This window comes from Tamandua tetradactyla, chromosome 20 (assembly GCF_023851605.1).
Source record: "Tamandua tetradactyla isolate mTamTet1 chromosome 20, mTamTet1.pri, whole genome shotgun sequence".
NCBI lineage: Eukaryota > Metazoa > Chordata > Mammalia > Pilosa > Myrmecophagidae > Tamandua > Tamandua tetradactyla.
This window is the reverse complement of record NC_135346.1, coordinates 15,541,913-15,558,086: the sequence shown is the minus strand read 5'-3', so window position 1 is coordinate 15,558,086 and position 16,174 is coordinate 15,541,913. Positions and strand designations below refer to the sequence as shown.

General features: G+C 47.9%; 1 protein-coding gene across 1 annotated transcript in view; it reads left to right on the top strand.

Moving 5' to 3' along the window:
- The window catches only part of TRPC7 (transient receptor potential cation channel subfamily C member 7), a gene marked incomplete at its 5' end in the record, with an annotated part of 36,053 nt that extends 23,659 nt beyond the window's left edge, over positions 1 to 12,394 (top strand). The window contains 4 exons of the mRNA XM_077137958.1: positions 922 to 1,143; positions 1,802 to 1,882; positions 8,233 to 8,308; positions 11,515 to 12,394. Of these exons, the coding sequence (XP_076994073.1) occupies positions 922 to 1,143; positions 1,802 to 1,882; positions 8,233 to 8,308; positions 11,515 to 11,684 (549 nt within the window). The remainder of the gene's footprint in view (positions 1 to 921; positions 1,144 to 1,801; positions 1,883 to 8,232; positions 8,309 to 11,514) is intronic.
- Between the last annotated feature and the right edge of the window lie 3,780 nt (positions 12,395 to 16,174).

Below are 16,174 nucleotides of genomic sequence, written 5' to 3'. Positions count from 1 at the left end.
AAACACACCTGTTCCCTCTCAGAGGACCCCTCAGCATTCTGGCATCGATACGACAGAAGTAATAGAATCAGGGCTTAAATCTAACACACACCAGGGAAGAGAACCTGGCTGGATGACCTTCTGTAAACTGCAGTCAGGTTGTGTTCCCCTTTCGTTACTTTTGCTAAAACCCTTAACACCCTCCCGACAGCACCCTGACAGTAAGAGAGTAGTTTCTATTACTGTGCTGTCCAGTATGGTAGCCGCTGACTACGTGTGGCTATTGAGCCCTTGAAATGTGATTAGTCCAAGTCAAGAGGCACTGTAAGTATAAAATACACGCTGAATTTCAAGGACTTCATATGAAAAAAAAAATTGTCAGCCATCTCAGTAATTTTTTAATAATGATATGTTGAAATGATAGCATTTTTGATAGATTAAAGAAAATATATTGTCCGAATTCATTTCACTTTTTAATAATGTGGCTACTAGAAAATTTAAATTGACATGTGTGAGTCATATTTTATTTGTATTTTATTGCTCTGCTCTGAAAGATTTATTTATACATTGATGCCGTGGTTTTAGGTGAATCAGTTAGAGCTGTAGAAAATTGATGGATACCAAGATTAAGAGGCAGTGAGAAAAGTTCTTTGATAAATTCTTTGAAGACAGGCCGCAGTAGATAAGGGAGGGGTAGCTTGAGCTGAGGAGGAGTCCCAGGAAGTTAGAGGAAGAACTTTGAGTGACTAATTGCATACATTTATAGCATAAACAAGCTCCCCATTTTGTGCTCCTGTCACGAGGCGCTTCTCAGCAAATGAAGCAGTCAGAGTTCATTTAGAAAGCTGCTCTCAGAATCTGTCACCTGTATCCCTGCTCCATAGATTTAGCTCAGTTGTTAAATCTTGGCCTTTGATGGTGTGCTGTTTCCCTGTCCCACAGGAAGATGCAGACGTAGAGTGGAAATTTGCCCGGGCCAAGCTCTGGCTGTCTTACTTTGATGAAGGAAGAACTCTACCTGCTCCTTTTAATCTAGTGCCAAGTCCTAAATCATTTTATTATCTCATAATGAGAATCAAGATGTGCCTCATAAAACTCTGCAAATCTAAGGCCAAAAGCTGTGAAAATGACCTTGAAATGGGCATGCTGAATTCCAAATTCAGGGTAAGTGGCACCTAGTATATGGAGCTGGGGAAGGTGGTGGGTCAGGTAGGAGGGGTGTGTGTGTGTGTGTGTGTGTGTGTGTGTGTGTGTGTGTGATTTAGATGATGTCCTGTGATACAGGGGAAGTAAGGTGCTTGAACAGGTTATTGCTCCTCAGCAAAGCTCCAACATCAGCAAAGGCTGCCCGTGGTACCTCCCCTCCTCCTTGCATTTCCTTGGAGAGGTGCATCACTGGAGACTTGGCAAGCTGCCTGGCTGAGCCATAACCCCAGCAAGGCCAACTCCATAGAGGAATTGGAAGTGGAGGGGCTGTTCCCAGGAAGTATCCTGGAGAATGATCTCTGAGAAATACGTTCCCTGCCACCATGTCCCCCTCCTGGAGATTTTCAATGTCATTAGCACAGTAAAACCTCTGAGGAAAGACACCTATATGATTTTGTTTAAATCAGAGATTCCTAAAGAAATTTGACCAAACAGTGTCCCTGCTGACATCGTAGAGAACTGGAGTTCCCAGAAACAGTTATAGGAAGCCAAGCAGCAATGGGTGTGTCAGCCTCCTGAGTGTGCTGTTTTTAGAGACAGCACCCAGTGCACGTGCTGCTAAGGTCCTACCCTGTATGCATGTGTGTACATGTACAGATGTGTTTTTTTTTCCCAGAAGACTCGCTACCAGACTGGGATGAGGAATTCTGAAAACCTGACAGCAAATAACACTTACAGTAAGCCCACCAGATACCAGGTAACCACGCCAAGCTTGGACGGAAATAGACTCCATTAGGACACAGATTTGGTCACATGGCTATCATTCCCTCAGAATGCAGCTTCCTTCCTTCCTTCCTTCCATCCATCCATCCATCCATCCTCCCCTCCTCCCTTCCACAAATGTTTACTGGGATACAGACATGCTCCCTATCTTTGTGGTACCCCTAGTCTAGTGAGGTACAGAGACAATGAACAAGTAAGTATATAGATAAATGTATAACTATTCATTGATAAAAGTGCCAAGAAGGAAACACGAGATGCAGAGATGGAGAAAAAGAGGGAACCCCTGCTTAGAGATTGTTTTTAGAGAAGGCGTCTCCAAGAAGAGACCAGTTGGCTGAGACCTTGTGGGTGAGAAGGAGGCAGCCATGTGGCAGATGAGGGGAAAGGCCTCCAACAGGGGCCCGAGGGAGAAGCTTGGTGGGCCCAGAGCAGCTGGAAAGGGACAAGCAGAGAGGCAGGCAAAAGTCAGGGTGTGGATTTTATTCTCAGGTCTCTAAGACAGTAGCAGGAAGGGATGATGCAGTTTTATGTAGGCTTTAAGAAGACCACCCTGACGGCTATAATGAGAGGACTCCGATGGGGGCAAGAGTGGATGCAGGGAACCATCGCAAGTATGTGGATGTTGTCCAGGTGCAGGTGACAGTAGCTTGGATTGGGGTGTGAGTAAGGCAGTGGAGAAAAGCAGACAGATTCAGTATCCATTCTGCTGGGGTGGATATGAGGGTACAGAGAGGCAGATACCCTGTGTGACTCCCGGGTAGCTGTCCTAAGCAACCAGGAGGATGTTGGTGTCTTCAGTGAGCTCCTCGCCTTAGACTGCAACCTACAAAGTCTGTTTCTTGAAAGATTAGGAACCTTTTGTACCTGAGGTTCTTGCACTGCTTTTGGAAAATAATGCCAAATCCCTTTATGAGCTTGAATCAGCTCATGAATCAGTGATGAGTGGTAACTCCAGGCTACTGATTATAACAGCACAGGTCATTCTTCCCTGCCTTCCACTTCTCCATGATCAGCAGTTTTATCTATGCTGATCATTTCTTATCTGATGTCAATTTGAAGCTGTCCTGAGAATTCCATTGGGCCCAGGTGACCTGTCCCTGTGCCACCTTTCCAAAGGGAAAAACCACAAAATTAGCATCTTCCAGACACAGTAATTGAATCTTCACCTGTATTTCAGAAGCAGCAGGGCAGCTAGGAGGATTTAATTGTACAACTGTGAGATGGCTCATCCCTCAAAGCATGCATAATTTTATCAGATGGCAAAGGCTTAAAATTGGCAATTGGGTAAATCTTGTATTTAATAGTGCACAAAACTGAGGCTGATGAGTTTGACATGCTTTGAGTTATTTTTATATATTTATTTATTTGCATGAGCAGGCACCGGGAATTGAACCCGGGTCTCTGGCATGGCAGGTGAGAACTCTACCTGCTGAGCCACCATAGCCCACCCCACTTTGAGTTATTTTACAGGCCAAAGTCTTTCGTCAGAGGAAGGATTTTTATTCCTTAGCTTCTCAGAAAGAACTATAGATTATCTGTGAGTCTAAGAAGAGAGAAGACTCTAACCAGTTGGGGCCAAATCTCTCCTGGGTTTTTAACAGAATCAGCTACAGAGATGAAGGAAGACTGATTACACCCGAACGTCCCAAATCCACATTGAATCCTTTTTGAAGGAGGCTGTTTTCAAAAGCAGTCTCAGAGCCAGTCTCATCACTGGTTGAGTCCCTGCTGCCTTAAATCTCCCCAAGAGCCTCCTACTGTGATTACAGGGATTGGTTGGTTTGCAGCTTCAGGCTACCAATGACCTTGGAAAGCATTACTCACCTTGTATTTTGTGAATCCACCAAGAAAAGCCTGGGGCTACTTATTCAAATAGAAAGAAGAATTGTGCCAGTTGAGATCAGAGGAAAAGGTTTCAGGAACAACAAAGGAGCACAGGGAACGCCTTGCATTTGCACGTTTGCACCTTGCACAACCCTGCTAGGCTAAATCTGGGCATCTTCCTGGACTGCCGCTATCAGAGCAAACCTTGAGATGACAGTAAAAGACAACCCTGGGCTAGTGTCTAGCCCAGTGGTAGTCTCACTATATTCCAATAAAAGAGGGGGTATCTTAAACCACATTTAACAGATGAGGGAATTAAGGCTCAGCAGTGACTTGTCCAAGGTCATACAGCTGGCTGAACTGAGACCCATTTAACTTAGAAGGGCACCCCTCTTTCCACCACATCTTACTGCTCCAACACTCACCCCATACTCATCTTTGTAGTGTTGCTCTGGAACCTTCCTGGGAATCCATCCCCACCTATGTTTCATAGGAACTAGGAAGAGACTGAAGTGAGGTAGCAAGGATCAGGAAGAGATACTTGTTTCCTATCACCTGACTGCAAAAGGTGAAGCTAAAGGATGGATTTGTGCAGGGATCTGCCAGCAATGGCTCTTCAGTCCCCTTGGTCCCCACTGGTGACCTTCCAAGTTGCATTTCTTTTCTCCCAAAGCAGTTTCCAAATGTCCAGTGAACATGAGGAGGTCAAACCACTCTCCCTTTCTTACTGTCCAGGCTTTCCCCAGAACTGCCATCACACGGGGGGCTTCTACTGACAGCCTCTACCTGCAAAAAATTTTTGTAGTATTCCTGATCAGACAAAAGGTACCATCGTTAAACCACTTTTTTTTTCTTCATTCAAACTACTTTTAATTACTAAGCTTCTGTTTCCTTTTTGTCTCTTCATTAGATCTACTAGATTGTTTAATGTTAGTGTTTGCAGTATTTATTTTAAGCTTATCAGTCCTTCACCTTTATTTGGACTCTTTGCTGTAAGGGAAGACTGTTCCTTTAGACTTCAGAGGCTCTCTGAGCTTTCCTTTTCTTAGGTTTCAGGGTATATGGATTACTGCTTTTCACAAAATTAGTTCCTCGCATTTGCATTTTTCCCCAATCTTGGTTTGGTGGACATGAGACTAAGCAATGGAACAAAATCATGATATTGCTGAGATGGCCAGCACTTCCCAGCCATTTCAGATTTTCTGGGGGCAAGACTGGAATCTTGCTCTTGCAGATCCCAAACTGGCTAACATGCCTGTACCAGAGGGGAAACTAGGTCTCCATCAGGACCAGCAAGTCTCTGACAGCTGACGGGCAGTCTGTTCTTCCTCAAGACACCTGCCCCCTGGAGGAAGTGGGGTGGGAAGAAGGTTAAGGGCTCCTGCCTCTGCAGTGCTCATCTGCCTCTGCCTCAGTACTGAACCTCTATAACCTTAATGCCTGGGGAGACTTAAAGAACAAACCTTAGCTTTCCTGCCCTCTGAGCCGCAGGTCTGCAGCTCAAGTCAAGTATACCAGTGTTGAAGGGTGGGCCTTGGGCATCCATGCCAGTGGCAATCCAGTGACCCTCGTCCCCAGCAGGTAACAATTGGACGAGGCCATCTGTCCCCTGAAATCCAACTGAAGGTTCCTCCTGCTATAACTTTAGTGCTTTTTAAAAGGAAAATCAGTACCTGGAAGCAACTTAAACCCCCACTGGCCAACAGGAGCCAGTGTCCTGCATCCCCCTCCCTAAACCATCTTGCACTTACCCTCTTTCTGAAGCTCAGACGAAGCTTTGGCTCTGATTTCAGTTCATCCCAATGTACACCTTCTTGGCTGTGTGACCTTGGACCTCGGGATCCCCATCTGTCAGCCTCACTGCATTCCTGAGAGGACTCAGTGACATCATTTTTATCAAAGAAGCTAGCATAACTCCTAGCCTACAGGAAACACTCAATATATCCGTTTCTTTACTTCTTTTTCCCCATACTCCCTTCCTCCAGTAAGGCAGCTCTGTCTGTGAGCAGGATTGCATCTCTTCAGAACAAATGGAGTTTGAGGGGCACATTTTTGTATTAATAAATATATTCTATGGTATATATTTTTCTTCCTCATGCAAAAACATTTTTTTAATTTGTACATTTAGCCACTATCATTGTACATTTTATATTGTATAATTTTAAATAATCACTTTGTATTGCACTAAAACACAGTGTGCATGCTAAGCCTGGAGGACTGCGACGGCTGTCAGAGCTACAGAAGGATATGACTCAACATCCTCATAGAAAAGGAACATATGACTTCTGGTCTGCAACTTATAACTGTACACCATACATACAAATGTCCTTTAACTGACGGATGCAGAAACCAAGGAATCCTTAATTTGTAAAGTCTGCCATGAAAGATAACAACTGTTAACTAGATCCCCTTAATTTGTGTCAGCCTGAAGGTTTACAGAAATTGAGAATCCTTCTGAATTTCTTATTCAGTAAGAATGATGGATACTTAGTGTTTTAGTCTCTTAGGTTGCTAAAAGCAGTACCATGAAGTGATTCGGCCAAAGCAATGGGCATTTATTTGCTGACAGTTAGAGTCTGGGTAAATGTCCAAATCGAGGCATCATCAAGGCGATGTTTTCTTCCTAAAGACCAGTTGCCAAAGAGCCTTTGACAGCTCTGCCCCATGGCAAGGCACATGATGGCATCTGCTGATCTCTCCCTTTTCTTCTGGGCTCTGTGGCTTTCAGTTTCTTGATTCCTTGGCTTTCTTCTCTTTGTCTGAATTTCATGCTCTTATGAAGGTCTCCATAAAAGGATTAGGACCCATTCATACTGAGGAGGGCCACACTTTAATGGAAGTGGCCTCACCAAAAGGTCCTTCTTACAATGGGTCCACAAACCCACAGGAATGGATTAGCTTTAAGAACATGATTTTCTAGAGCCCATAAAGTTCCAAACCACCACACTTAGATATCTGAATTGTTTTTCCTTGAGAACAAGTTCAGGATAAAGATTTTTTTATTTTGTTTTTCCAATTCAAAGTGAAAACAGCATTATTGTTCTCATGGAAAGGTATGTATTATTATAAGTTAGGTAACCGGCTTTACTAAATGGAATAATGTCAATGAGAAATCTAGCACTGAAGTTTAGCCATTATTAAGACAAGACCTGGGCCTCTCTGAAAAGTGGCAACATGAGGACAACTTGCTAATTAACTGTTCAGTCCCAAATTAAATCATGACACAAACCAGAGTCACGTCAACCTGAACCTGAGGGCTAAGGATAAGACTTCCCTGACCGAAATGAGCTGGTTCAGTGGCCCACAGTAGAGAACCTCTGCTGGGTTTAAGGGAAGTCATGGAAGCACAAGACCGGGATACACATCCTTGGTGAGCTCTGCACTCCTGGTATCCTAGAGAGAATCATCAATTGGTGATAATAATGTGTTCCGTCCTCCAGCCTCTTGCTTCACTTCCCATTTGCTTGCAGGAAGCTTTTCCATAGCCCAGTCAGAAAGATGCGAGCAACCTGCCTGATGTCACACAGCAAAACCAGGGACAGAATTCAGGTCCCTGAAGCTTTCTTCAATCTAAAAAGTACAGCCCCTGTAACCTCTGTCCCCAGGTGTGACCAGGTGAGCAGCTCACAGGAAGAGATGACCAAGGAGAGGGACATCCTTCCCTCTTTACTGTGCTGCTCATCTCTTGCAAGATTCAGAAGACTCAGCTACTGAAATATTTTTATATCCTGTGATTTCACAGGAGCCCTGGAACAACTGCTGGCAAAACCCAAAGTTCACCTTCTGCAGTCTTTCTTACACTTGACGCAATTCTTGGGGCCTCCTAAGTGTTTATTCATGCTTCATCTGCTTAAAGAACACAGTACCTGCATAGTAAATGGGCTAGGAAGGCCAGGTCCTTCTCCAGCATGACTGACAGTGCAGTGTCAGCTGAAGTCGTGGCAAAACTTCCAGAGGCCTGGCTATACCTGTTTCGGCCTCTGGTAGGAATTTTCCAAGTTAGAGTAGACTTGTCCTCCAAGCTTGGTCCTGGTTTTTATACTAAGTGAATCTTCTCTCATGAACAGTCCACTTCACTGTCTTCTCAAAGGATGCAGTTCCACTTGGGCTGGGCTGCTAAGATGTCACCAATATTCCCTCCTGGTCACAACAGTTCTTGAAATAGAAGGTAGTGTTTCAGAGCTCAGGTCCAAAGAAGGGGACGTAACTGGCCAAGGTCAGAAAGGGAGTCAGGGTAGAGCCAGGCAAGGGCCCTTAAGCAGCACCCATGGAGCAAAGATGGTTCTCTCTGCTTGACTTGATTTCACACCACTGAGAATTGTTCTGCTCTTACATTCCAGGATCAGGTATATATTGAATCTGGGAGGTGGGCAAGTGTTTGCAGGACCCCTCAAAAGTGAGGCACCAGACATGGAAGGATTCCCAGCAGCTGATCAGGCTCTCTATAGGCTACCTCTTTGCTAGGCCAGGGTTATTTGATCCCTTGTGTTCACATTCCAGAAAATCATGAAACGGCTCATAAAAAGATATGTCCTGAAGGCCCAGGTGGATAGAGAAAATGACGAAGTCAATGAGGGTAAGTGGAATAGTTTCCTGTCACTGCCATTATAAATCCCCACAATCTTAGTGGCTTGAAACCACACAAATGTATTATCTTACAGTTCTGAAGCTCAGAGAAGTCCAACACGGGCCTCACGAGGCTAAGATCGAGCTGTCGGCAGGGCTTCCTTTCCCGAGGCGCTAACGGGAGGATGGGCTCCCTTGCTCAGTCAGGTGTTGGCAGGATTCATTTTCATGCCGTTGTAGGGCTGAGGCTTCCTGCCTCACTGGCTGTGAGCAGGGCCCCTCCGCTCCTCGAGGCGTCTCTCCAGCCTTTGCACACAGCCACACATCTCGGAACCAGCAGCACCACACACAACTCTTCCCACACTCACCAATCCACTCTTCCGCCTCCCTCTTCACTTTTAAAGACTCCTGTGATTAGCTAGTCTCCACCTGAATAATTCAGAACACTCTCCCTATTTAAGGCCGCCTGATTAGCAACCTTAATCCTACTTGCCACTTTAATTGCCTTTTGCCAGTTAATGTTAACAGGGATTGGGACGTGACCATCCAGGGAAGCCGTCATCCTGCCCCCCACTGTGACACCCATGTTAAGTGTGCCTTGTGTCCCTTGAGTTCAAGATGGCCCAGAAGTCCAGTGCTCACACCTCATTCTGTGGGCGCACCTGAGAGTGGGCTGACCACACATCATTTTCAGATTCTGCCACCAGCCAACGTGCTTTCCAGCTGGCCCTGCCCTGTCTCAGTCTCAGGTTCTCAGAACCTGATGCCCAGCAGTTTCTCAAAGTACACCCTGCCTTGAAATCACCCGTATAACAGGCAGATCGATTCCCAGGCCCATCCAGACCTAATGAATCAGCATTTCTGTACTGAGGCCTGGGAGTCTGCATTTGATAACACCACCAGCTGATGCTGATGCTCAGTGATGCCTGTGAACTACATTGTTTTCATTGTTCTGGGTATTTTCCAGTCTGTTTTAAGCAGTTACTCTTTTTTTTTTTTGGATGAATTTGTTTATACAAAATAACTAAAAGAAGGAAATTTCATAGAGACCAAAGGCTGTCATGTCATCAAATTATGTTGCCGAAGGCAGGAGGGGAGGAGAGGGAGGAGTTATTGTTTAATGGGTACAGAGTTTCTGTTTGCAGTGGTGAAGAAGCGGGGTGCTGGATATTATGGGTGGTAGCACAAGACCATGAATGTGATTAATGCAGTTGAAATGCCCACCTGAAAGTGGTTAAATGGAAATTTTTAGTGGTATACATGGTACCACAAGAACCAAGTTTTTAGAAACACAGTGAGATATAGTACCTCACACATGAGAACAGCTGCTGTGAAAAAAAGCCAAACAAAATGAATACTGGCAAAGGTGCAGAGAATTAGCCCCTTGTACATCATTGGAGGGAACATAAAATGATGCAGCCACTGTGGAAAACAGCTTGGAGGTTCCTCAAAACGTCAAACATGGAATTTCCATATGCCCTGGCATTCTACCTCTAGGTGTATTCCCAAAAGAATGGAAACGCAGGGACTCATATCATTGTATACAACAGTACTCAGCGCAGTGTTTTCATAGTAGCCATAAGACGAAAGCAACCCAAGTATCCATCAGCAGAGAAGTGGATTAAAAATGTGGTACATACATACAATGGAACATTATTCAGCTGTAAAAAGAATTAAGTCCTGGCACATGCCACAACATAGATGAACTAGGAGACATCACAGTGGATGAAATGTCAGACATGTAGTATGACATGATATCATTCATTTGAAGTAACTGGAATATGCAAGTTCAGAGACAGAAAGTAGATTACAATTTACCTGGGGTAGGAAGAGAGGCAGTGGGGAGTTATGTGTAATGGACACAGGAGGTGATGGAGAAGTTCTGGTAATGGGTGGTGGTGAGCACAGCACGGCATTGTCATGTAATTAATCCTGATGAATGGTATTAAGCAGTTACTCTTAAGTGAAATGCAAATGATCTCCTGCCTGGTAACTAATCTTCATGAGCTATCTGGAAGAAATACCTAGAAACAGCCTCACCCATGAATTAAGGCACTTTGTCTTCTGCCTTGCTTGGGCCACAGGGGGCAGCCGACAGAGCCTGGTCATTTAACGTCCCTCTGCAAAAAGGCCTTTTCCTGGGGCATCCAGTGTGCATTCTGAAAATCAGCAATGGCCAAACTGACCCCTAGGCTGGCGTTGTTTAGGGGCTGTGCTACCTGGCCCACTCTTGGATCTCCATCATAAATCCACCAGATGTCATGCTGTCCAGCCTCAATTAATGTACAGTTATGATCAAAGTGAATGAAATTGATTCTAGCATGTGGAGCCATCCAGATTTCATGCCTAGAATTATGCCATGACACTTGGGCCTGGTGAAGTAGTGGTGAAATAGGGGATGTATTCATTCATCAAAACTAATTAAAGTTTACCTTTAAGATCTTTGCATTAAATTACACCAAAAAAAAAAAAAGAGAGAGAGAGAGAGAGAGATGAATAATAGGTCCACAGGCAGTGGAAACCCACTGGGGTCAAGTCCAGTATTTATAACATCAGGAAATAATCCTTCAGTTCCCTTAGTGGTTAATAAAGATTCCTGCAGTCCAGACCCATGTGGATATCTAACCATGTGTTTCAGTCTAGAAACAAAAAGTGAGAGCCCCCCTTGGTGGCCCCTTGTAATGGAAGGAGGGGAAGCAGGCCCTGCAGCGCTTGCATTTCTGAGGCAGGGCTGCTTGCTGGTTTAAGTGGACTGTGCTTGGACAGCCTGCTCACTCCAGACACTGGCCAGCTGCATGGCTGTGTGGACTGTTGAGCCGCTCTCTTCAGGTGTCCGGGAGTTTCTAGTGACAACAGAACAAAACATGAACATTTTCCAGTCCTCAAGGGTGTTAGTCAGAGGTCTTGAAATCTGCCTTTAATGGCTCCAAAACCAACATTCTAATAATCATTTTATCAAATATGTGCCGAGAAACAATTCATGACCCTGATCTTGACCCAACCCTTCCCCCATCTATCTCACACCCTTCACAGAGAGGGTTTCCAGGATGGATGAAAATGCCCTTCAGTGGTGGGAGCTGGGTGGTACTCAGGTCAAAATAGAGCTCCCATCCCCTCACCCCCATTCCGGGTGGCCTTCTACTGACTTACCCCAATACACTTGCCATGGCCCCTTCCCCCTGCTCATACTCAGCAGAAACTCATCTGTCTTTTCAGGTGAACTGAAGGAAATCAAGCAAGATATCTCCAGCCTGCGCTATGAGCTCCTTGAAGAGAAATCTCAGGCTACCGGTGAGCTTGCAGACCTGATCCAACAGCTCAGTGAGAAATTCGGAAAGAACTTAAACAAAGACCACCTGAGAGTCAACAAGGGCAAAGACATTTAGCAGCCCCCCTCGGCATCTGTGACTTCTACCAGCATCCCAAGGCCGGCCTGGATGCCCTGGCCACCAGCCCTGCTGGCGTGGGGTCCCAGGCCCGCTCCTCTAGGACACTGAGGCGACACACTGGCCCGTTCTCCAGCAGCATTGCTGACATCTCCAGCCCGGTGACCTGCCTGGACCTGGAACTGTTGTGAACCTAGGCTCTTGGGTGGGAGAAGCTACCACAGAGGAAGGGAGGAAGTGCCCCATTGACACCTGTGAGACCTGCCCTCCAGCCACAGCTGAAATGCCTCCCTGTGGCCCAAGCAGGCAAAGGCCACCTCGGATGCACACACGTGCCCCCATCGCCCACAGGACAGCGGCTCTGTTTGTGCCCTGGGAAGACAAACCACCTCATCCCATGAGCCCCTTCTCTCTCTCTACACACACACACACACACACACACACACACACACACAGACTCAGACCATCCAAAAAGAACCGGGAGGTGACCTGTGATTTATTCTTAAGTGCCAGATGAGAACACACATAGCCTAATAGCAAAATAGTTCTATTTGTTTATAAAAACAAGTTTAAAAATCCTAAATCAAAAATTGTACTGTAGGTAGAACTGTTTAGAGAACAACAAAATCCAAATGATGTATTTTTACCTTTATTAAGATTATCTTGTATTTACTATTTTTACCTACAATGGAAAGAAATAAAATTACCTCATGCGAGCCTGGGGAGCACTGCGTTGGCTGCCGGGGGCCGCTGTCCCCGCTGTCTGGAGGTAACCAGGGCTGCCCTGGGAGGACCACGGCAGGGCAGGGTGGGGGGGTGCCCACCCCGAGCGTCGTGCAGCCAGGACCCCCAGGGAGTTAGAGGTGCTCGCTGTCCCCGCAACGCCGATTCCCAGACCTAGTGGCCCCAACCTGGCCAAGGTCAAGAAGGAGACAAAAGAAACGGTGATGAAAGTGGAAAATCCCTGCCCCCCCCACCCGCCTCTCAGTCTCCCTTGGTGGGGGAGGGGTGGCGTCTAGTGCAAGGAGGCTGCAAACCTCACCATCCGGGGGCCTCGGTGTGAGTGGGGAGAACTGCCACCAGAGGGCGCCCCAGGCCCAAACAATGCCCTGTCTGAGCAGGTCGCTGAAGGTGGCATTGGGTGCCAGAAGAGCCCCAGGGTCCCAGGAAACGCTTAAAGTGATGACAGCTGAGGCGCTGTATGCATCAGCCTCCACAATCCTCAGAGCAACCCCCGAAGGAGGTGAAGGTCACCAATTCAAACGCCTTTGCACATGCCCTGGAAAGTCACCTAAACAAAAGCAGGCAAAATGCAAGGGAAAAAATTGAGACCCACAGACAGACGCATAGACACAGACAGAGATAGATTAAGATAGAGATGGAGATAGATATGGAAGGGGCATCGTGTGTTAAGAGGGAAATGTGTATTTTCAGAGACAATTTTTTTCTTACAGTTTAGCTCTGCTATTTGAAAAAAACACAAAAGCAGATCAAATGGTGTGATAAAGCTGAATTTCTCAGCACCGAGAGGGTGGGGAAGGGCCCCGGCTCACCAGCAGCCCAAGCCTGCCAACAGCGGACAGTGGGTACGGCCGATCGTTGTAATAAGGAATAAGGGCCTAGTTTGGCCAAATCATCCCACTTTTCATTTTAAAAAAAATTTTTCTGAGCCCCCAGCAGCCGAGGCGGATGATGTGCGGCTGGGACAGATGCTCCTGAGATGGGAATCAACCTGGGCCCTCTGAGCCCAGTCCGTGGGGGGTGGGGTGGGGGGCAGGTAGAAGGGCCCCTTTTGAGAGAGGATGGTGGACAGCCAGCCCTGAGGGCTGCCAGAGCTCACTGGCCTGGAATCTGGGCCTAGAGCTAAGTGATTTTCCCAGCATCCGCTACTCTCTCACTTTTCCCCATTTCCTTGTTAGATTGAATTAGCCATTGGGGGAAGCAGTTCTTGGGAAAACAAAGCAGGAAGGCTGAGGAATGGGTCTGAGAGGAGAGATGGGGGAAGGGGAAAGGGCCCAGGTCCTCCATGAAAAGCTCACAGCCTTGCACACTTCCCAAGCATTTATCTGTCCCCTGCAGCCCTCCGCAAGCTTGTCGTCGTTTCATTTGTAGCCTCGAATGTATGCGGTCAGTCGGTCTCACAGCTCAAGGGGCAGCGCCAGGTAAAACCTGGACCTGGTTTACTCACCGCAGTGTACGGGCGAGGCCGGAGGATAAGCGCTTAATCAGTCGCAGCCAGGCCCTCTCTAGGCCGGTTTCTAAAGTGCCTGCAGAGGGCCAATGCCAGCCGACCCCCGCTGCACCTCAGCCCACCTCGGCTGAAACAAGCGCCCCGTTTCCCTTCCCCTCCCAGGGTGGCGAGGCCCAGCTGCCCTTCCCCCAGGAGAGCAAACTCTGCGCAGCCAACAACCCCAGTGGGAACCTGGCAGCGGGGGCTTTGGGACTGGGGGGCGGCAGCCCCTGTCCAGTCCCTGGGGAACCAGTGGTTAAGCAGTGAATTCTCCAGTGACTTGTCACCTTCCGATGGCGTGTAAGAGGACTCGACAAATCCTAGTGACACTTCCCGGACAAAACCCCCCAATTAACCCCCAGAGCTGTTCCTCAAGGATTGTGCTCACACAGCCCAGAGCGCACACCCGGCTTGGCCATCACCGAGGACCTGCCCCCACCCCAGACGTAGGGGTGCACACCCCAGGCTGGGCCGGGCCCCCGCAGGCACAGCCACCGCCCTGCTCCCAGCACCCCGCGCTGGTTAAAAATAAACGGCCTCCTCGGCCCGTGGTTCCTCAAAGCGCTCATTACTGCGTGTCTGCAGTGCAGGGCTGAGGGCCTGCAGACGCTGGCAGGAATGAGGAGCTCAGATCTGCCGAGGCAGGAGGCACGCCCCCTTTCTATGTTTATCCCATCTCCTCCCTTCATCCCTCCAAGAGTGAAAGTACTGGAGGGAAAGAAACCCAGGGAAGAAGTAGGTATAAAATCAACTTCTGCAGGGTCACCACCTCCCACCCTGGTTTCCTGGGCCAGCACCTGAACTGCCCGCATGGGGTGGGAGTTGGGGGCGGTGCTGGGTCATATGGTAGGAGCACCCACATGTTGGCCCTGAGTTCTCCCTTCGCTTCCCCAGGCTATCATTCTATGCCCGTTGCTTCAGAGAGCAAATGGCACAGAAAGCAGGGGGGAAACCCATAATGGTATCCCCAGCTCTGTTTCCAAAGGCCTGGGGCCCTAGAGAAAGTGAGAGAGTTGGGGGAGCATCAGGAGGGCCGGAGGAATGGCGTTGGAGGAGCCCAGGGCTCACCCCACCCCATAAGGCTTCCTGCAGATGGGACAAGAGGGAATGGGAGCTGCGGCCACGGGCCAGGAGGTGGGAGCTGCCCTGGAGGGCACCGACCCATGGGCCGCCCGGTGAGAAAAGCCCCCCTGCTGCTCACAGGGAGTCAATGGCCCGGGCCCCTGGGACCCCGCAGGGGCCTCCTCTCCCCAGACAGGGACAACCGTCCTCTCCTTACAGCAACTTTGAAAAGTGCTTATGGAAGGTCTTCGGAGTGTCCAAGTCAGAAAATATTGGGTCCGGTAGAGGTGTTTGGTTTTCTTTAAATTTTTTTTTTATTGCAAACTAAACAACATATGCACAAAGCAAAGAAGGAGAAAAGCAATGATTTTCAAAGCACACTTCAACAAGCAGTTACAGAACAGATCCCAGAGTTTGTCATGGGATCACCATCTCAGATTTTTCTTTCTAGCTGCTCTGGAACACGGGAGGCTAGAAGGCATATAGTGATTCAGCAACCATACTCGTTTGTTTGTTTAATATTTTTATTGTGATATCTCCACACGCACACATTCCATACATGGTGTTCAATCAACGGTTTGCAATATCATCACATACTTGTGTATGCATCACCATGATCATTTTTAGAACATTTGCATCACTCCAGAAAAAATAAAAAAAAAAAACAAAAACACCCCATACTTCCCATACCCCTTACCCCTCCCTCTCATTGCCCACTAGTATTTCAATTCAGATAGTCTTGGCATGGATGAGGCGGCAGCTGTGCCGACTGACAAAAGAGCCTGGGGGGTCCCACTGCAGCTGACACCTGGGGGCAGGTGGAGGGGGCCGCCTGCTGCCTTCCTGGCTCTGCACATCCCCCGGCAGACAGGGTGGCGCTGTGGGGAAACAGGCAAAAGAAAGCAACTTATTTGCCCCAGATAAAGATTTAACGGGACGGGTTTAGGTGTCCGAGTGCAGGTCCAGGCACTCGTGGGGAGATAACACCTCGACCTGGCTTCACCATCGCCAACCACCCGCCTCCGGGGGCAGCGTGTATCCCTGGAGCCCGCAGGGATGGCTGGGGGCAGAGGCTGATCCGAGAGGGGAGGAGCGCGAGGGAGGAGGGTGGGGTATGGAGGCTGTGCCTTGGCGGCTAAGGGATCGTGCCCTCAATCCAACCCAGCCATTCAGGGTCTCCAGCAATCCCCATGGGACC